Source organism: Vulpes vulpes, chromosome 10 (genome assembly GCF_048418805.1).
Source record: "Vulpes vulpes isolate BD-2025 chromosome 10, VulVul3, whole genome shotgun sequence".
NCBI classification, from domain to species: domain Eukaryota; kingdom Metazoa; phylum Chordata; class Mammalia; order Carnivora; family Canidae; genus Vulpes; species Vulpes vulpes.
In genome coordinates, this window is record NC_132789.1 from 58,480,445 (window position 1) to 58,502,743 (window position 22,299).

Consider the following 22,299-nt stretch of genomic DNA (forward strand, 5'->3'; position numbering starts at 1 on the left):
TTGATACAGGTGAGGAGTTAAAAGAACCTACACAGACAAAAAATTGCCTTCAGACTCTACCTTGTTTTGATAAACGTAGTTTATCCAATTATACTTGCATTAAGTACATACTTCTTAAGAAGAACTGTTTTGTGCCTGATTTTTATCTTTTGATGAGTCAGTCACTGTGCAGTTGGGCTCAGTCAGTGAATACCGTATGGAAATGAAATGAACGATTTTAATGAAAGACGATTTTGTTCCTAATGATTCTTCATATATTACATTAGAGTCCAGTGTTCTTTTTCATTGGTGTTTTGAAAGTTCAGCTGTGACCTTTTAACAAATAAAGATACAGCCCCCACTGTGTGCCAAGAATTATGCTAGATGTTTGGTTGAGATAATGCTGATGTTTTTACGATTCAAATTGCTGACAATGTAATAGAAGACCTAGATACTTACAGAGATAGTTCAGTCAGGTATGCTGACTAATCTAACAGTTACTCAGTGACCCCAGTTAGAGGAAAAAGCCCAGATAAGGATACTGATGAATTAAATGCCATTTACATTCAGAAAACTGCAAGGATATTACAAGGAAAAATTGTTAGTAGAAGAGTAATCTGAGTATCCATTGCTGTTAAAAACAAACAAACAAACAACCAAACAAACCCAAATATAGTTGTGCAAAGCAGTAACCATTTGATCATACTCATGGATTTTGTGAGCCTAAGAGTCAAACAGAGCACAGTAGATATGGCTTGTCTCTGCTTCACCACGTTTGGGACCTTTAAAGGGATGGGTGGAGTGGCTGAGGTGTCACAAACTTCTGAGAGACAAAACATCTGTGGCAAGTGAATCCACTCCCAAGGTAATTTTTCCACTCAGTGTGTCTGTCAGCTTAGCTGGAATAGTGACTATACAAAGCTTCTCCAGCACGGCTGTCACAAGAATGTTGTACTTCTTACATGGTGACCTATTGGCTGATGGAAGGACAAGGCCACCCAGATTCAAGGAGAGTGTCAGTGGAACCAAGATTTCACCTCTCAATGAAAGGAATGTCAAAGAATTTATGATCGCTCTATGTTTAAATTGCCACAGGGTATGGTGAGAGATAAGACTAGAGAAGTAGGCCCAGGTCAATTTATGGAGGCTTCGGATGTTATGTCTAGGAGCTCAGAATCATTTCTTGAATGTAAAGGACAATTGTCTTGGAGATTTTTTTTAGCAGAGGAAAAATGATGCCCCTTATAACTTAGGAACACAAACCTGGTGCCAGGGGAGAGGAGTGGGAGGGGCACTGCAACTAAAGTGGTAGGAAAGTGAAGGGTGTAATATTAATAGGCACGAGGTGCTGACTAGGAAAATGGACTCGGGGACTGTTTGTGGGTAAGGGTGAAAGAAAACATCACATTTTGTTTTTTTGTTTTTTGTTTTTTCGACTCATTGGATAGTGATATATTTCAGTAAGGAAAAAAATAATACAGTAGTAGAAACAGATGAAAAGGAGGTGGAGAGAAAAAAGTTCACCTTTGGCCCTCATGAATTTGACATTTCGGTGGGACTTCTAGATGGTGGTAGACTGGATCCCAGGAGAGAAGTCAGGGCCAGAGATACAGACATGGGAACATTGTTAACCCTGTTTATTGATTGAAACAATAGAAGTGGAAGGGATTACTCAGGGAAAAAGTATAAAGCTGGAGGGAAAAAAGGTCTCAGAGCAAAACTCTGGCAACCACATTTATGGGTAAAGTAAGCAAACAAGAGAATGTCCCTTTTGTTTGTTTTGTAGTATATTCAGAGTTTATGATAGCTTGTCTGGAATCTTCTTCAAGGCAAATTATTTTTGTTGTTGTTGTTGAGGGATGCCTCATTTTTTTTTTGAGACATTTTATCTTTGTCTCTCAAATTAGTTGCAAAACCTAGAGTACAAATTTAAAACAAAACTCTGGTGGAAGTATTAAAGTAAATATACTGTGTTTTATAAGCATATCAAAACTATATTTCATCTAACCACTCTATTATATAACAAAATTATAAACAAAATTATTTTAAATTTTGTTATATATTATAAAGCAAAAATATTTATTAAAATCTGTATTTGAGACACTTTTTGGATTATGTACAGCGTTGAGAATCATAGGTTCTGAAAGTCACCCTGTGCATGTTGCTTTGAGGATGGTGTTTCATAGATGTCCTATTGGGACCAACAGGGATTCATACTGTTGAGTTCAGGAAACAAGAAGACTGAGTAGTATCCAGGGATGTTTTGGGGAGAAGGAGACTTCATTATCTTTGTTTTCAATAAATCGTGGTCCCAAAGTAATTATAAATCTAGAGACTGAGAGCCAGAGTTACAAGCTCAACTACTGTACTGAGAGGTCCATTCTTATGAGATTTAGAGTAAGTGATGGTGAGAACCAAAAGAGGTGGTCTCAGAAGTGATGGTGAGAACCAAAAGAGGTGGTCTTGGGAAGACAAAGCACAAAAGAGCAGAGGCATTATAGGGATTGAGAAACAGGAGGTTATGTTGTTCCTAATTCACCAGAATATTTATAGAGCTTCCTGTGGGGGCTTAGTTCATTCAGGGACTCTCAAATGTACATCTGAATCCGTTGAATTTTCTTTTTAACTGTTACAGCAGTTATTTAAGCCAAAGAGCCTTCTATGTGATTTACAGCTTATGCCCCATAAGAACTTTGAGATAGGTAAAGTTATCATCCTCATCTAACAGATGAGGAAATAGGCGCAGAGAACAGCAACAGTGAGGCTCAGATTCAGGTACAGCAGCCTGACTAAATTCTGTGCTACTATCCAATACACTAGATTTTTACTATTGACGTTTTAGTTGAATAATTCATAGAAAAAATTTTAATGTACCATTTTTATATACCTGCTGAATATTTTTATATTGTTCTTTTCAAGCTTGCAGTAAATTCAGTTTCCATTGAATATCAAACTACACTTTTTAGAAAGGAGTTTGAATTAGTAAACATGATTTTAAGGGTTATACTTTTCACAGTGAAACATAAATCATGCATGTGTAAGTGCAATTTTTCCAAGTTGAGTTTTTCTAGCATAGTGCCAATACATGGAGGCAGTCAATTAAAGTCTTTAATGATTTATTCATCTGTTGATTACATCAACAAATATGTGCTTATTAGAATAAACAATACAGAACGGAATGAAATTTCACAGTATATCTATCTGCCACTTTGAAAACCTGAGGGATGTGGGCTCGGTTTCTTATTTATTTATTCATTCAACACCCAAAGGTGTTTATGTACTTTATAAGAGAACTGTTACAATAAGATCACAAAATGGTCTTTACTTTAGCTCCTCTGTAAAGGTGGGTTTACTCACCACTAAATAGCCATCTTCCTAGTATATCCTGTTACTTTATTCACCCTGTAACTACTGACATAATCTAGAAGTCGACTCTTGATTTTTTTTTCTCATCATACACTATACCACGGATGTTCAGTTTCCTTTTCCTATTTTGCATCTATGTAACTAACTATACTGCGCAGCTCAAGCTCTCAGAGGCCCAGGAGCCAACCTAAATTCTTCCCTTTTCTTCACTTCTTACAGCTACCATTAAAACTTCTCTCATTAATCATTTACTTCTATTTCCTCTACCTCTGTCTTCATTCAGACCCTCACCAAATGTTGCCTGAATTATAGCAGTGATTTCCCATTTGGGCTCCTAAATGGGAAATTTGGTCTTACTAAATGTTCCAGCTTCCTTCTTCCCCCAGTTCCTCCTTTACATATCTAAGAGAGGAACTCTCCAATCTGAGAATTTAACACTTATTTTGCAGTCAAAAACTTTTAGTAATCTATATTGCATCAGGACAAAGGCCAAATTCCATAGCAAGTTGCTGTGGCTTTCCTGGTTCTAGCCTGGGCAAGCAGAAGGTATTAAAAGGGTATTTGTAGATTGAACAAATAAGAAAAACATGTTTTTAATTATCATAATTAAACACAAATTAAGACAATTCAAATGTCAACCATCTCAACTGAGTTTGTTAAAGAAGAAACTTGGTAGTAGCCAATGGAGATAAAGAATGATAAATTGTGTGAGGCTGAGATACTATGTTTTGGTGCTTTTTAATGATTCATGTGTGCTTTATGTCTGGGTTCAATTTGGTTTTGGAGAATAAAAACTAAGGAATAAGATTATATAATTTGTACTTCTACATGGAAGTCTACTTCTAGAATAACTATAATAGAAATAGAATCTTCTACAGAAACCCTGTACTGACCCACTCACATTTTAATATTTTAATGGGACAATAAAGAAAAGACTCAAATAAGTTCTTATTCTAATTCTTTTGGGTAATAAGGATTGTTTGAATCCTGGCCTCGGATTTTGAAGCTACCACAGGGCTTAGTAGAAAATGATTCTGTGATTGATTGATTGATTGATTGATTAATCATCTGTGCAGTGGGCATGAGAATAGCAGTTTATAATTATTGTGCCATTTCCTAGCCCTGATTAAATGTTGCTTAAAATTTTAAAAAATGGTGTTTACTTGGAAGACTTTTGAGGAGAGTTACTTAGATACTGAAAGTATCTTACTCTTTCAAATTGTATTATTGCCTGTTCTAGATTTCTACATAAATTGACCCATTGAATGAAATTATTAATATTATGTATCTGAATGCTAAACAGTATCTTTTGAAGTAGATTTATTTGATACTGGAAGAGTTGCTGTTTTGTAGTAGTATTGAAATTATTATTGTTATTATTGTGTCTTAGAAATATTCACAAATCCACAGGACAATGAGTTAATAGAAAAAGAAGCACTAAAATATTACAATTAGTAATCAGTTTGCAAGAAAATGATAAATACTGTTATTTTTAAGATGTATATGTGTACAGATAACTTAATGTTTAAAATCCTTAGTTTCATATTTCTAGACAGGAATAGAGTGTCCCCTATGGAGGACTATTATAAGAAATAAATGAAAAAAATGTAAACTGTGCTCCACTTAATAAGGACACAACAAAGATGAATTCTTTTTGTTCCTTCCTTTGGTATATTTCTGATGAATCCTTTCTTAAAACAATACCCCTTGCTTAAAAATGGAGGTATAACAAATAATTGTTTGATAATACTACTTAGTAAATATCCATTAATTATTTAGTTATTGAACCCATACTAACCCCATTGAAAGGAACTGAGAGTAGTGGACATAATTTCTGTCCCAGTAAACAAAACAATCATGCTCCATTTACCATGATAAATTCTCATATTAACCTAATAATTAGAGAAGAATTAAGATCTGTGGACCAGGAAAGGACAAAATTAACTCTGGGAAACTTAAGAAATTCTTTAACAAGAAGGTGACATTTGCAAGATTTTGAACTAGCAGTAAGATTTTATAATGTAGGGAAGAGAGGACTGGTATTTCAGATGAAGGAAACCTCATGAGACAGGCTATGGACCCATGGGAGAAGAGGCTATAGGCCAGAGCAGAGGTGTGGTGACAGTGGAGAGCACAGGGTGGAGGTATGCAGAGAGGATGAAGCTGTAACGATTTAAAGAGACATACTGAAGTGCTGTAAACTAGATCACAGGGCTTGGATTTTATCCAGTGGACAATGGGCAGGGGGGCGGGGGGGGTCAACAGCAATTTCAAAGAAAGAAGTTGGCATTCATTCTTCCACGGGAAAGTTTACCCTGTCGACTGTGAGACGAATGGTTTGATTTCTCTGGGAATAAAAATGGACTGATAACAAAGAAATTAGTGATGAGATATTATAAGAGTCTTGTGAGAGAGATGACATGGAGGGGAAAAAAACGATAAGTAATGATAAAGACAACTCCTTATTGTTCAGTGGAGAAAATGGTGATAAGTTACAGAGGAAAGTCAGCGGGAGGTGGGGGGGATGGTTTGAAAGAAGGAGAATTAGTTGTTTTGAACGTTTTTGGAATATCTGGGAGAAATTGAGGTGATAGATCTGGATATAGTATTTAGGGAATCTCAAGGTGACTTCTAGGAAGAAACTTTGAATTTAGTTTTGAGATTTGAGTATAAAAAGGTAGATCTGAGATAGAAAGAATAGATAGGTTAGCAGTTGCCTAGGATTACAGTCTGAAAATACTCATGGTAACTGTACAAAAATTTAGGGGATGAGGAGAATGAGTTGACCAATATTTGGGAAGTATGAGTAGCTACAGGAGAGGTAGCTGTTGCATTAGGACACCTAAGTGAGATGAGGATTTCCAGAAGGAGAATATCAACAGTATCCAAAGCTGCTGCAGGTTAGATGATGAGACGTGACTCGAGATGTTTAGATTATGATGTTTGACTTTAGAAACTATAAGATAAGTTTTTTTCCTCTCAAGTTTGGAGATTGGTGGGTATTCTGTAGAGCACAGCTTTTTCAATATTTTTGTGCATCAGAATCCTGTTAAAATACAGATTCTCTGGGTTGAGACCCGAGGTTCAGTATTTCTAAAAAGTCCCAGGTGATGCCAGTTCTTTTGGTCTTTGGACAACACTTTTAGTGGCAAGAGTCTGGCAATTAGTAAAAATGGGTTAAGTTAAAATTCAGGATCTGTTTATTTTGAGAAACTATCTTTCCTTCTGATAAATGGATAGTATAGTTCCACCGGGGATTCACACTGAAGATAGATTAGAAGGATCTAGTAGCTTGGATCTTTCTGTGTGTTGAACACCAGATGAGTTTCATTTTTTCAAATTCACTTGACTGTCTCTAGTCTCCTCCTCTTGTCTTCCACATTAAGGAAATAAAAAGCATTCCCTTAATATTTTACTGTATCAGATAGATGAGCAGATACTTATTTTGGTAAAACCCACAATGAGTCTCAAAATGTCTATTTCTTTTTTGGTTCTGTTTCTGATGTTTTTACCACCCGTTAGCTTGAAGGAGTCTCTTTTGATAGTCTTTCCAGGAAAAAAAAAGAAAAACACAATCCTCAATCCAGATATTTTGAAAATTCCTAGTTTACTGGTGGTCTGACTCTGTCTACCCCATCTTGCCTCAGAGCTGTGTCTACATGTCCCTTGTGTCTGTTTTACCAATAAATTGCATTAGCTGTACTGCGTCACCTACTCTGTCACTAGACTGTTTGTAAATCTGAAACTTGAGATACAGTATTACAAGCACCATGGGGAAAATAGTGGTTTTCTACTGAGTGTGGAGGCAGAGTCAAGGAAAATATTAAAAAAAAGAAAAGGAGCCAGAGACATTGCGACAAGTGTTGGGGGCTTGAGTTAGCGTGATAAACAAGGAAATCAGAAGAGAACATAAATGCAAATGGATTTGGAGAGTGACAGCTTATTGATTGCATATCTGCAATAATTAAAAGGATAAAAAGAAGCATCAACTTCCTGAGGTTTCAAGCCCATTGAACTAAAGAAAATGATGATCCTGTGAATGGAAATAAAGAAATGAGAGGAAGTATCTGATTAAGACTTGGAGCATCAAAGAAGGAAAATGGTGTTTAATGGGGTGACTTTGAAGATCATGGAAATGGACATCTTTTACTCAGTTGATATTGATGGTTGGGAGTGCAATGCACACAGAAATTCTAGTTTATAGTCGCTTTTATTTAAAGTCTTAGGTAAGAAATGAACTGCTAAGTGAAAGAATGCATACAAGTGTTTAAAGAGAGAGGATGTATGAAGAATCATGCCTTTAAGAGCTTGATAAAGTAAAAGGACCTGGGGAAGGAAAGAGAAAATGGATAAGAATGACGGTGGGCAAATCAAGTGAGCTCACTAGTATTACAGGCTATGAAAGCGAGAGATTCCAAAAAGGCAGAGGGAGCAGTATGGGTCAAATACAAAGATGTTAGAGTGTGGTGAGAATTGAATAAAACTCTTGTGTTCTTCACATAACAGTTTCACAAGTGCAAGAGAAGCAGAATGGAAGCCAAGTTTCAGAGGACTAAAGTATGAGGGCTTAATACAAAAATCTAGGCAACATGTAGAATATTATTCTCTCATAATAAATTAGAAAATACACATGGGCCATAAAACTAAACCGATCTTAGCAAGTCAGTTGACCTTTCTAGATTTTCTTCCCCCACCTCATTTCTATCCTAGAAATTATTCTACTTCTTTAAAATCATGAAAGAAAACCCCATGAGGCAGCTTCAGGTCCCTGAAGGAAAGTACACTGTGTCCTTGTCATTTCTCCAGCTAATATTTGTGTTCAATTTGGAGAGTACAGGATAAGACATAGTAGTGAACCTTGCCATAGGTCTCTTTCTCCAGGGTTGACAAAGTAGACTGAGAGGTTCACACATGCAAAAATATTTTTTCACTTGGGGTGCTTGTATTTTAAATTTAGATTTTAAAGTAATATCTCGTTTCATTCAGACACTTTGGTTTTATTTATACATTGTTCTCTGGTATCATTGTTACTGAAGCAGTTGATTCAATTGGTCTCGGACCAGTGTCGTTAGGAGACAGAGTTTATTATATGCAAATAATGATATATCACATACCAGATGTGAAAAAAAAAGTGCTCAGAAAAGCTCTCTAAGTATGAGGATGTTGTTCTTTTCTATCCAGGCATTTTTTAAGGGTCTTCATGCTCCCACCACAGACTGGCTTAGTGGAGCAGAAGTTAACTTAGGAGGCATGTCAGCACCCTAAGAAATTCTTCCCTTGACTAAAATGCCCCATACTTGGCAGCAAAGCACTTGGATCAAATATAGCAGGGCTCTGATTAACCCCTTTACCCTGATTCTGACACCCCCATGTTGTTCCTGTTTCCCTGGAGACCTCAGAAATTGTGTGTTCGCAACAAGTGGGTTCATTCAGAGTCCTCACAATTCACCTGAAAAGTGATTCTCTACTTGGGCATCAATCCATAACCATCACAGGATATGTGAACATGTTTCAGGTCTAATTGGGTCTCACCATATTCTTCAAAACACTAATTTCAGAACATTCAGGTAATTCAGAGCTTAGTTTCACTGGAAGTGCAAATTTCATTTTTGTCTATAGAATATTCACGGCTCCTTAGAACTCAGTTTAAATAATGCTTTCTTTTGTGTCTTTGATCAAAGATTTTGATTTAAAAGTTATTAAGAACAATAATTCAAGAATGCCCAGAAGTTATCATTAATAGCTGTTCAGGTTTTTGTTTGAAAAATCTAACTCCAATTTATTCCTTTTAGCTTGTACATAGATCTTTTCTTTAGAAAAACATCATGTATTGTTCGCTTCTTTAAACCATTCTATCTAGGACTCAAGATCAAATGGTACATTTGTCAGAAACCAGATATTTTAGTCATTTGGTTTTTGAAATAATATTTTGGTTAAGGCAGCAAATTAGAAGAGTTTACTACAGAAAATAGTGACCCTCATACTCTTTCTGTTCCTTTTAGCCTTTTTGAGAAAGAGATATTTGTATTATGTAAAGTCAAACTTTAGTTTTCTGGAAGTTTTCCTAGTCATTTACAAAGGTTGAATTTTTTTTATGACATGAAATACTACTAAAAATAATATGACCAATATCACACAGCCATAATTTTAAAGTCAATGATGACACACTTTATTACAAGGGGTGCACTGCATTGTTTCATAGTGTGTTCATTAATCAAAGGTCACGGTCTATATGTTGCATTATCATAATTTTCTAATTAATTTATTCTTTATACATGCTTATACATGTTCCAATTGCATTTCATTAACTCATAGTTTTCTTGTAATTTTGTGCTTTCTTTCCATGTTCAAAGAATCTCTTTAATTCAATTTCTCTGTTTCTCCTCATACAGTCTGGCAGCCAGATATGCAACTCAGTCTAATCACAGTGGAATTGCAACCAGTCAAAAAAAGCCTACTCGGTCAGTTAATATCTCTAATTTATTGCTTGTTAGTGATAATAAAGTAACTGCCCAGTGATATTTTGTCCTATCATTCTAAATTTTTTTCATAAATTACATACTTCTGGATAAAAAGTTTAGAAGACTGAATTCTTCCAAGTGGATTTCCATATGCATTCTCGGGGATGAGCATGTCTGTGTGAGATCATTAAATGGGTTTTGGCTTCTTCTGTTTTAGGTTTGTTATATATACTGTTATGACTGGGCTGAAGTCTAGCTTCTAGGCGTAGAGAAAGTCAAGGAAAACATTACTTGAAGGCCCCATTCTTTCCAGGTTACAGAATCTGGAAGTTACACAACAAGAATGTAATTTTTTTTTCGAGATGGGCATGCATGAATTACTGACAGTTTGAAGCAGAATTGAGAAATATTGGCAGATTTTTGTGGGGAAGTTAGCACCGGGTCACTAAGTTAACCTGGTCTGTTCCTTTATCTGTAATAGTTTAAATTTTTGCTTCTTTATGACATACATATTTTAAAGACAGTCTGTTGTAGCAAATGACTGTATAATGTGCTGTTTGGAAATACTGATTTATAAATGAGTATTGAAAGTGTTTGATTTAAAAAAAAAAAGTTGCCGAAGGCATGATGGTGCAGCCAAGTGGAGCCACAGCAAATGTGTCTTGCACCCCTAATTATTATGTGATTATGTGCCATCTCTCACATGGGGGAAGTATCTCTGTGGTGGCTTCCTAATCACTGCTCTGAAAATGTATCATATTATGCATGCAATGTCTGACCAAAAGGACTGCTTATGATGCCTTGATGTGAGGTATGTGCTTTTCTTCTTGCCTTGGTTTTCAATGTTATGTTCATTTCCATAGTAATTAAAATGATTCTGGAGGGAAAAATTTAAAGGGTATTTAATTAAAAGTAGGAAAAATGATATAAATTCAGATGTGCAAATAACAATGACCTGCTGTGTACAGGAAGCATTTTTTTATTACCACTTCTAAGACTCATGCATATAAAGTATATTTTAAGTACTTTGATTAAATAGAACATCTCTCTCACTCTCTCTCTCTCTCTCTCTTTCTGTCTTTTTTTGGCTTCATTCTCATTTCTCTTTTTATTACTTTGATGAATGATCTGGAGCTCTCGCTGCCTGTCAAATTAGGGTAATGAGAAGAGCAAATGAATTTTTTAATTTGTTTTAATTTGTTCTTCTAAGAACTAAAGATCACTTGGTTTCATGGGTCACAGTAAAGATTAAGATGCATTTTAATTGCTTTCTAGAAACAGGTCGAGTTTCATTGCAAGCAGGGCAAGTTGTGTGACAACATTTGTTTATACATGTGAGTTTGGAATGAACTTTCTAAGTCTGTAGCTGTGTCTGCAGGAATAGTTCTCAGATTTATTATGATTGGGGCATTTGGCCAAATTAATTAATAGAGTTCTTTCTGCAGAGTGCAGTCATTGGTACTCAAAATTCCTGGTGTCTGTGCTTACTGGGCTATACTTACAGACCCTGTAGATCCACTTGAGCAAAAGTCAAATGCTGGAATCATTTGGAAAATGTTCCAATCTTGTACGTGGCACAACTTCTAATTAGCAAAATAGCTGAAGGAACTATTTATTAGCCATATGTATTTAAACTCCAACATTTTGAAACTATTAACTATTCCAAGAAAGCAGCACTTCTGTTTTTAAGCTGGTATTTGTGTTTTCCTGATGTTCATTCCCTGTTGCAAACCTGTTACTATTTTAAAAAATAGCTATAGTATTTAAGAGTTTGATTTCCTAATAACCTATGGAAATAACCAGTTACGAAGGTGAGTTAAAATAGTTAACTGATCTTGTGATAAATGGGGCACCAATTTAACAGATGTAAACACTTTCATTTTAAAAATTTAGTGTAGAGAACAGTAAAAATTTCAGTGCTTCATTTACAAGTTCTGGATTTTTTCCCTTTAAAATAGAAATTATCAGAGCAGTACACAGTGACATTCACATGGTGGCAGCAAATGCTAGCAATGATGATAACATCCTTTAGTATCATGTTGTTAAATATGACTTAGAATGCCAATGTTAGTTCTTAATTGCTCATTTTTAATTCACTCGGATTGTTTATTCTACATATATAGTATGTTAACAGTGTAGAATAAAATATAGTGATTGTATATTTTAGGTATAATTCATGAAATAATCAATACTTGAAATTTTAAGATGGAAACTACATAAATGGTCCACAGTGGTATTTAATTTTAGTCCATATAAAATAACTGCAAATCACAGCCTCATGTCAAACTTCCCCTAATTTTAATCCAGTCTGCCTGTATTTCCTCATGTCCTGTCCATCATACCCAAAGGCTAGCTGAAATCTCCGTCCCTGTAGGTATATTTTACATTGTCATTCTGCTAACAGAGATTTTTCTTCTTCTGAGACCTGTATCCTTTCTCATCATATCACATCTGTGATCAGCTGGACACACTCATAAGATAGCCAGCTAAGGTCTAGGTGCTTATTTTTGGCAAAATGATTAAAGAAAAAAAAATTTTGAGGCAGACCAGTAAAATATAAGCTAACGGCTGCAGTCTCTGCACCCTGTTTGAAGTAGAAGAGTTTACTGCTTGGATATGCAATAAGCATTTGCTACTAGCAATCTTCCCAGTAACTTTATTCTTCTTACCATCAATTTGACTTAGGAAACCGCTATCTAAGATAAAAACAAATGTCCCATACATTCAAAAGACCAGCTTAACAACAACTGCAAATAGGTGATAATACCCCAAGAACATACATTTCTGTTCTTGCTTTTCGTGTAATTATTATAGTACTTTCAAGTCAAAGTGTTATTCATCAGGGGTATGGTAAGTATGACTTATTTAGTTAAAGGTTGCTTTATTTCTAATTGCTCTATATTATTAATATTGTTTTAGGGCATGTTTATTGAAAAGTGAAACGATTTTTCTGAAGGTTCCTAATGCTGTGTATAGCTCTTTATCACTGAAACCACCATTTTCTGCTAAATAGATTTTAGAATATCGTGTATTAGTGCTTTTTCCATTAAAGCTTCCCTGATCAGAACCTGCTATCCCCTATCTTCTTGTAATGTACAACAATGATGTAATTTTTCTTATACTATTTCAGGCTTCCAGGTCCCTCTAGGGTGCCAGCTGCAGGCAGCAGCAGCAAGGTCCAAGGAGCCTCTAATTTAAATAGGAGAAGTCAGAGCTTTAACAGCATTGATAAAAACAAGCCTCCAAATTATGCAAATGGCAATGAAAAAGGTAAGTGTTTGCCTGTTACATCATTATGGCACAAGTCTAATGTATTCATCGTATAAATTACATGCTAAGTCCAATATTTGAGCGGTGTTAATGCCTTTTGGAATGGAAGTCGTGATCAGTGTGGTTTCAGGTTTTCTAACCGCCCCTTCCTGAATTCCAGCTTTCTTCAGGGCTTTTCTTACCTGAAGAACATTTTAAGGAAGTAAACTCATTTATTTCAAAGTGGCTAATTATATATCCAGGTGCAAAATCTGTTTTCCAAAAAACATTTCCTCCTGGTTTGCATATAAATAGCATTTTCTTTTGTCTTCTCATGTTTTATGAACAATTATTGTAAAATCATAAATCCATATTAAGTTTATTGACGCTTTAGTTTCAGTCAACATAAATGCCGTAGTGTTTTGGGCCTCAAAAAATTGAGACATAATTAGGAGGGATATTTAATCTCTGATAGCAGCAGGACACAGAACTAGTGTGACCGTAGTTTTCCCCTAAAGAGACAAATGATTCCTGCCTATCTCTTTTTCTTGAAAGAATGCAGAATAGAAATACCAAATCATGAAATCCTTGGGAGGCAAGGACACTTCATGGAAATCTGTATTAAAGGCAAATTATATATTAACTAGATAATACCCAGCTCTCTGTGCTGTGCAGAGTGTGTACTGAACTAGGTGCTTGCTTAATACTTGCACTGTGGAGCATGGTCAGTGGAGAGAGTGCATTTTCCATCGAAACCACAAGCACATCAAGAACCTAGATTGTTGTAGGCAGAGGGACTGTGTGAGGGACTAAGGCCTTTGGCTGGCTTTTGAGGTAGTTTCCTCAGATCCATAGACTTTTAACTTCCCTTTTCAGTATTTCACTTTCCATTCACTTCATGCAACATGAAGTTCAAAAGTAACAAACGTGCCTAGTTGGCGGGACAGCTGGCAAGTTCAGCCAGGTAGGAAGCTTTTTGCTCAAATTAGATCATTTCAAATTGTTTCGTATAGACAATGTGATCACATGGCTTTCTCCAACTTTGACATGAAATGACAGATAATCTATGAATCGGACACTTTTATGAATAGTTCTCATGCATTAAAACAAAATTGGACAGATCAGAAATCCCTGAGAGCAAAGTGGCGTGTCTTAATCCCTGTAATATTCCCTATTCTTGAACTGAATGGAAAAAGAATAAAATAATGTATAATTGGAAGTTTAGGAGTTTGTCTTTCAAACATAGATTAAAACTTCTGATTTAGGAACCTAAGGAATTTTGCTGAACACTTATGCTTTTTCCTGAGGGAAGGGGAGACAGCAATTTCTCAGGAAAACTTTCTTCTTCATTTTGCGACTTTCTTAGAAAATGTCACATGGAGTCTATATGTGCTCTGAAGTGAAATGTGCTGACTGGACTTCATATATCCAGGGTTTTTTTTTTTTAAGATTTTATTTATTTATTCATGAGAGACACAGAGAGAGGCAGAGACATAGGCAGAGGGAGAAGCAGGCTCCATGCAGGGAGCCCGATACGGGACTGGATCCCAGGACCCCGGGATCATGTCCTGAGTCGAAGGTGGCGCTAAACCTCTGAGGCACCCAGGGATCCCCCATATATCCAGTTTAACTACATGATTCTACAGTTGCATAATATTTTTGCAAGAAATTATTAATAACATTGGCAGAGAGACTCACAAGTGCTTTAGGTGATCTAACACTTTGATATAACAATGTATCTGAAGTTTTCTGTCATGTGAAATGGTTTTCTGTGTTCCTGGTGTCAAAACGTGGAAATCTCAAGATAGACGAGCCATTTGTATTTTTCCATAGGCATTCAACATCTCTCGCTGTGTGTGTCTAGGACACAGTGCAAAATTAGGAAGTAGCAATATTTACAGTAACCACAAGGTGGAGACAGATGACATACATTATAAGGTTTTTGACTCAGAAAAGCAGATTCCCTTAGGTCCACATCTGCAGCAAAATACTAGCATAGTCATTACTGTTAATTGCCAAATAACTAAAAATTAAAAACATTTGAATTTGATGCTACAGTAATGCCAATATAGGCATTAGATACCTGAAAGCTGCCAATAATAGCTGAAGCATAAATTGTCTCTTGATCGTCACATGCATTTTCTATTAACGCGGAGTTACGACTTTATCAATACACCCAATACCAGTGCTTCTAAATTAATCATTCGGTCATGCTACTTTATATTTCTAAAACATCGTGGGGCACCCGGGTGGCTCAGGCCGTCAAGTGTCCAACTTCATTTCAGCTCAGGTCGGGATCTCAGGGTAACGAGATCAAGCCTTGCGCTGGGATCCGCACTCAGCACAGAGGCTGCTTGAGATTCTCTCCCTCTCCCTCGGCCCCCTCTGCCACTCATGCACTCTCTCTAAAACGAATAGAATCTTTAAAAATATATATATATAATATTATCTTAGATTTTAAGAGCAAACAAATGATAAAGATCACATATGAAACAATGTATAACTTACTTTTTAGACTATTAAAGGGTGTGCCTTTTTCTATAAGAATATTTAAATTTTTTTGACATAGATATTTATAGTGGTAGCGAAATCAGTGTGAAAATAGAAGCTTCCTTCTGCTGACAAGCTGATCTCTGTCACAGACTGGTCTGCGTACATACCCTGGATAAGATCGAGTAGGTGAAAACTAAGAGTTTTCAAAGGTTACAGTATTATAATGACAGAGTTCAGGAACTACTAACTTGAGTATTCTAACTACGACTCCTTTTTTTAGCCTTTAGAAAGTATAACTTTTAAATTCAACAAATTAAGGTATATTACTTGAAGGATTAACCAAATTATCCACACAAAGTGTTCCTGGAATGCTTTTAAGTAGAAATGCACTTTCTACTTTCTTTAACAAGTCTTGGGTGATGAGTGGTTATATGAACCACTTGGAGACGCTCTAGAACTTGTGATAGACTATAAAGATTTATTCACAATGAAAACCATTTCATTTCCCTATTAAAAAACAAACTGTTGAAAGCACAGTAGCTTTTCACCAGGATGGCAGTGTGTACGTGACTTATTTTGCAAATTGTGGCACTGGTGAAAGGAAATCAGAAGAGAGTCACAAGCTGCCACTTCGAAAGACACATCGAATGTCATTTTAATAATAATGCAATTCCCACTGGGTGTTATTCTGTATGTTGGTAAATTGAACACCAATAAAAAATAAATTTATTTAAAAAAAATTGAAAAAAATAATGCAATCCCCAAAACAGGGTGATCGTTTCACCATTTTACCAGATGAATTAAAGTGTCAGTGGCCATAGGTGCCCCTTTGCAGAGAAGGCAAAAAGAAGTGTTACAGTTGGAGGCAAGGACATGGCACCCTTCTGCTAAAATGGAATGTGGGAACAGATTTTCCAGAACGAATGGTGAAATGAAGATAGCACTGTTTGTAGGGAAGAATTCCTGCCGAGAGTCAAAATTTTTTCTCTTGGTGACCTGCCACTCAGATACTGATGATGAATAATATGTTCTGACACCAGCAGTTACCAATTTGCCCGTACATGATCTACATATATATATATATTTTTAAATTATATTTATTTATTTTGAGAGAGAGAGAGAACATGGGAGAGAGGCAGAAGGAGAAGCAGACTCCCTGCTGAGGCAGGAGCCAGACACGGGGCTCGATCTCAGGACCCCTGGATCATGACCTGAGCTGAAGGCAGAGGCTTACCGGACTGAGCCATCCAGGTGCCCCCACAGATGTAGTCTTTAAAGATAAATTAAATACCCGTTCCTTGGAAATCAAGGATCGTGTGAAGATGATGCCCTGGTTCATTTAGACACTTTGTATGCTTGAAGCACATTATCTTAAGAAATCATTCTTGTTTTATAAATCTGGGTATTAAATAAGAAAAAAGCTACACAGTTTAATATTATTAGGAATGTAAATATCCCCAGCTTTATTCAGAATTCAGTTTCTGAATTAAGATCTGTAAACACTTGTTGCTCGACAGAGTTTTGTTAGCAGAGAGTTGTTTTTCCACGTTGCTAAGAAACGTGCCACGGCGCCAGAGGGCATCTTGCCATATTTTTATTGTTTCTCCCAAGGGATTCCTACTTTGTACGTTCACATCTACTAAAGAGATGTCTTTTCTGTTCTCCTGGATCCTAATGAGGTATCCTGTGCTGCGCAAGGGTTCACTTTCATTTCCACTCAACATAGATTTATTGGAATTGATATCGAGAATTTGGCAACATTACAGTTGAACTTCTTAAAACTATAAAGTTAATGTGAATGCTCCATTAGTTACGGAATTTTGATTGCTAAAACATAGCTATCTGGTTCTTAAGTGCTTTTTTTTTAATTGCTCTGAAATTACTGTAGCATCAAGAACTCAACTGTTTTCTCTTCAAGGCAATACAAATATGTTTTACTTATTATATTGCATCAGTAGTGATTTAATTACGTGTTTTGCCATGACTTTTTGCTTTATTTCCTTGAGACTTATATAAGCCTAAAATAAAATGTTAAATGAAAATTGCAGACTAATCTTAGGGATTTTCATGAGGTAACAAAATTGGGCACATACATTAGGTGATACAATTAAATAGACTTGAGACTATATTGTTTTCCTATGGATAAGTGCTCACATATTGAGGTGTACACGTTTTATATACCTGCCTGTACCTAAATTACACTCTGTTTCCAAAAGTGGGCTGGTGAATCAAAGCTCCCCTGAATTGCACAATACTCCACAAAGTGGCACTGTAACATCGCGAGTGGTACAACATTAGCAGGGGCAGAAGGAACAGCACCTCTGGGGGCCCTGTAAAAGCATTCCGTGTTTCTGTTAAGTCATCCTACAGTCGATGATTGAGACGTTGCATGAGTAAACATCATGTGGTCAGGTGTGGACAAGGGGCCAGTTGGTAACAAGACGTTCTTGGATTTGAATGCTACCTTTTTTTTTTTTTTTTAACCTTTTACAGTGTTCAAATGTATTTTGGCATGTTATTGTGAAATGAGAGTCGAAGGTAACTATTTGCCGTGGTCACAATGATAGATAATTTCCTTCCTTTCACAATGACCTGTGATACTTAAGTTGCCCTGTATTTAGCAGAGATCAAAGATACCGGAGAATGCAGTGTCCACTACACATTGAAGATTTTTAAATGAATGGTGCTGTTGACATCATTTTTGTTCCTTTGTATATTGTCATTCTGTTGTTACTTTGCAAGTTGAAAGCTGGTTTGCTTGCATCTAGGCATCATACTATTGAGCAAAGAAGAAGAGGTAAATGGGTTGAGGAAGGTCCCTGTGTCTTTTCTCAGGCTGACAGTGCTGTTGGCAACATGGTGCTAAACTCTAAAGCTAGCTGAAGCTCCACAGAGAAAAGTCCTTATCTAAACTTTCCATATGCCTGTTGTTCCATATGCCACATTTATTGATGTGTATTAATTTTACAACTAGATTGGCATTTTTTCCTAGGTCATCAGCATTATTTATTTATTTTTGGTAAGATGAGATAAACTAAAAATTAACTCTGTCAATTTACATGTTTCCTAAGCATGAATTAAAATCTATTCTTACATCAGGGGCAGCCCTGGTGGCTTGGCGGTTTGGCACTGCCTTCAGCCCAGGGCCTGATCCTGGAGATTGGGATCAATTCCCAAGTCAGGCTCCCTGCATGGAGCCTGCTTCTCCCTCTGCCTGTGTCTCTGCCTCTCTCTCTGAGTCTCTCATGAATAAATAAATAAAATCTTTTTAAAAAAATCTATTCTTACATCAGCTCAGAACGATGGTGCGGGTAGGCTGCCCAAGGAGTTTGTATATAATGAACTAAGTAGGGAGGGTGTCTTATCATATTCTCCCCATTGTATTCACTCATCGAGGAAGAAGGACACCTTGCTTCAAGGAGCTACCCAATTAGCTTCAGTCTTGTGATAGACATATGGCTTTCTGCAGAGCCACACCAGCAGAATTTCTGGATGCACAGTGAAGATATAGAAAAAAGACAGAGTGAAAAGCCTCCAAAATTCGGGGTCAGAAAAACCTAAGCTCCAATTTTGATGTTCTCTTTTCTAAGTTTTACTATGTTTGCTTTTTTTAAGATTTATTTATTTATTCATGAGAGACACACAGAGAGAGGCAGAGACACAGGCAGAGGGAGAAGCAGGCTCCATGGAGGGGATCCCATCGCTGAGCCACCCCAGCATCCCAGTTATACGATCTTTGTGAATTAGAACAAATTACTTTCACTTTTTAAGATTCAGTTTTCCCATTTGTAACAAGAGAAATCTTAAGCATATTGCAGATTATTAGGGGTTTACGTGGGATCCCATGTATGAAGAGCTTTCAGTGTGATGCCGTGTATCAAAGTACTTGGAAAAAGTGAGCTGTTGATAAATAATATTATTTGATTGTAGTGGAGTTGATGATAGGGGGATGTGGAGGAAGGAAAGGAGAGTGAGTGGAAGGCAATTTCTCTTGAGAGGTTAGAGACAAGGAGGCAGGGCTGTAGGCCAAGACAGGCTCTGCAAATTCAAGCCAGATCCATTTGCAACGATGCCTTTAAATATGTGCATTAGAGGGGCACCTGGGGCGGGGGCTCAGTGGTTGAGCATCTGCCTTCAACTCAGGGTGTGATCCTGGGGTCCTGGGATCGAGTCCCACATCAGGCTTCCTGCGTGGAGCCTGCTTCTCCCTCCACCTGTGTCTCTGCCTCTCTCTCCGTGTCTCTCATGAATAAGTAAATAAAATCAATCAATCAACCAATCAATAAGTGCATTAGATATCTGGTCCTTTCCTCATACCCAGATAACAACTAATTTGTAGTCAGAAGCTGAGTTATCAACATTCAGAAATAATCTGTGAGCCCAGGCTACTTAATATTGAACGCAGAAATCACAGAGAGACTAGAATCTGTGGGAGCACCCACTTGGCAGGAGCTATCCACACTATCATTTCAGCTGCTGCTGTTGGGCAACCTTGACTGCGAGGAGCCCAGGGAGACTCTTATTATTCCAGTGCTTTCCTGATGCACAGCAACTATGATTTGCCCTCTTAATAAGACCTGAAACACCTCACTGCTGCTGTATAGAGACAGGCTGGGGACAGATTTAGCATTGAGCTTCAAGAAGTGGCTTCTATGTGTGTACTCATCTGAGAACGATTTTACAGCTGTTGCTGTGACGGTGACTATGGTTTGGATGTGGATGTTGTAATTCGGAGTCCCTCCTGTCTCATGTTTGAGTGTAGTGATGTTGAAATTCCTCCTCTGTACTTGAACCGCCGCAGCCCTGTATCTAGCTAATGGCAGCACACTTACGAAACATCCTGACATTCTCTTCTACCTTTTTCTCTCCTTCCAACCAAAGCTCCAGTCACGCAGGAATAGGAGTCTCCTGACTGCTTTTTTTTTTAAAGATTTATTTATTTATTTATTTATTTATTCATTCATTCATTCATTCGAGACACGAGAGAGGCAGCAACACAGGCAGAAGGAGAAGCAGGCTCCATGCAGGGAGCCCGATGCGGGACTCGATCCTGGGACCCCAGGGTCACGACCTGAGCCAAAGGCAGAAGCTCAACCATTGAGCCACCCAGGTGCCCCAGAGTCTCCTGACTTCTTAATCGAGTTGAAAATATACACTAAATACGTGGTCATCAGGAAAACCTGATGGGCTTCTTTCATCCTCAGTTTCCCTCACCACAAATTGTCAGGTCTCCAGTGAATACAGAACTGGCTTAGGTTCTGGAGATTCAAAGGGCAAAGAATATTCATGCTGCACAGCTATGGAACATTTAACAAATTCCACCAAAGCGGGTGCTGTCCTAAGAAACATTCTTTAGAGCTGATAATGTTGCCATGATTTCTGAGTCTGTTCAACCTTTGTTACTCGAAACATGGTTTGCAACCAGCAGCCGGTCATCATCTGAAGCTTTTAGAAATGGAAAATCCCAGGGCCCTGCAGCAGACCTGCTGACTCGCAATGCGGTGTGTAGGGGCAGGACCCCCAGCTCACTCATGTACCCATTAAAGTTTCAGAACCTCTATTAAGTTAAACACTTAGGATGTTAGGCATTCTCTGCATAATAACAGGCATGGTCTTTGCTTCAATGGAACATCCAGTGTAGTGGAAGATGCAGACAATTACACTGGCCTTCTAATGGTTAGAACAGAGGAAACAATAAGCTGTGGAAAAATGTCAAGGAGCCCCCAAATCCAGACTTGATGCTCAGATGATCAGAAATGGGGGTGGAGGTAATGTTTTTGGCCTGTTTTTTGTTTTTTGGGTTTTCTTTCAGAAGAAGTAAGGTCAAAGTTGAGACCTTACCAATAAATGGGAATTGTTCTGAAGAAATACTTGGTAGGCATTTCTAACTGCACGTAGTCATTGTGCTCGTTCTGCTACTGAGAATGATTCAAATTATGACGAAATGTTATTGGTCTCTGAAAGGGATCTTAATGTGAAAGTGGAAGAAATTTGAAATTACCTGTACTTAAAAGAGATTGGAGTAAAAGCTTGAAATTCACTAACAGAGAGTGAACATATTTGAGACATTGGGTACTTTGAAGCTTGTTGGATTTGTTTGTCTTGAATTAGTCAACACTCCTACTGTTTTACAGAACACCTTAGTGTTTATGTATGAACCTAATGGATTTCTACAAATATTCTAGAAATGGACACAATTACAGACTTTACATGAATACTGAAAAACATCAATTTATCATCATAGGCTGTACAATTTAAATATACCATGTAAGCATTTTGACTTTTCAGTAAACTACTCTATTTTAACATAGACTATCTATGTACAGTCTTACATTAACTTTTGCCAGTTGAGGTGTCCCTGGGTGGCGCAGCGGTTTAGCGCCTGCCTTTGGCCCAGGGCGTGATCCTGGAGACCTGGGATCGAATCCCACGTCGGGCTCCCGGTGCATGGAGCCTGCTTCTCCCTTTGCCTATGTCTCTGCCTCTCTCTCTCTCTCTCTCTCTGTGACTATCATAAATAAATAAAAATTAAAACAAAACTTTTGCCAGTTGAAATATGGTATTGCAGAAAAGTAAAGAGTATTAGAATTAATGTTAGTATACCGGTTTTTAAAACAAATATTAAGGAGGGCACTTTTGTGATGAACACTGGGTGTTGTATGTAAGTGATGAATCACTAAATCCAACACCTGAAGCTAAGACAGTATGTTAACTAACTGGACTGTAAATAAAAATTTGGTAGAAAAAATTA

At 37.2% G+C, this 22,299-nt stretch overlaps 1 protein-coding gene across 5 annotated transcripts in view; it reads left to right on the forward strand.

The window, feature by feature from the left end:
• Positions 1–22,299, forward strand: part of NAV3 (neuron navigator 3) — a 595,667-nt gene that overhangs the window by 384,877 nt on the left and 188,491 nt on the right. For all 5 annotated transcript variants that reach the window (XM_072724439.1, XM_072724437.1, XM_025992156.2 and 2 more), the window contains exons 6-7: positions 9,738–9,806; positions 12,937–13,076. In XM_072724439.1, the coding sequence (XP_072580540.1) occupies positions 9,738–9,806; positions 12,937–13,076 (209 nt within the window). The remainder of the gene's footprint in view (positions 1–9,737; positions 9,807–12,936; positions 13,077–22,299) is intronic.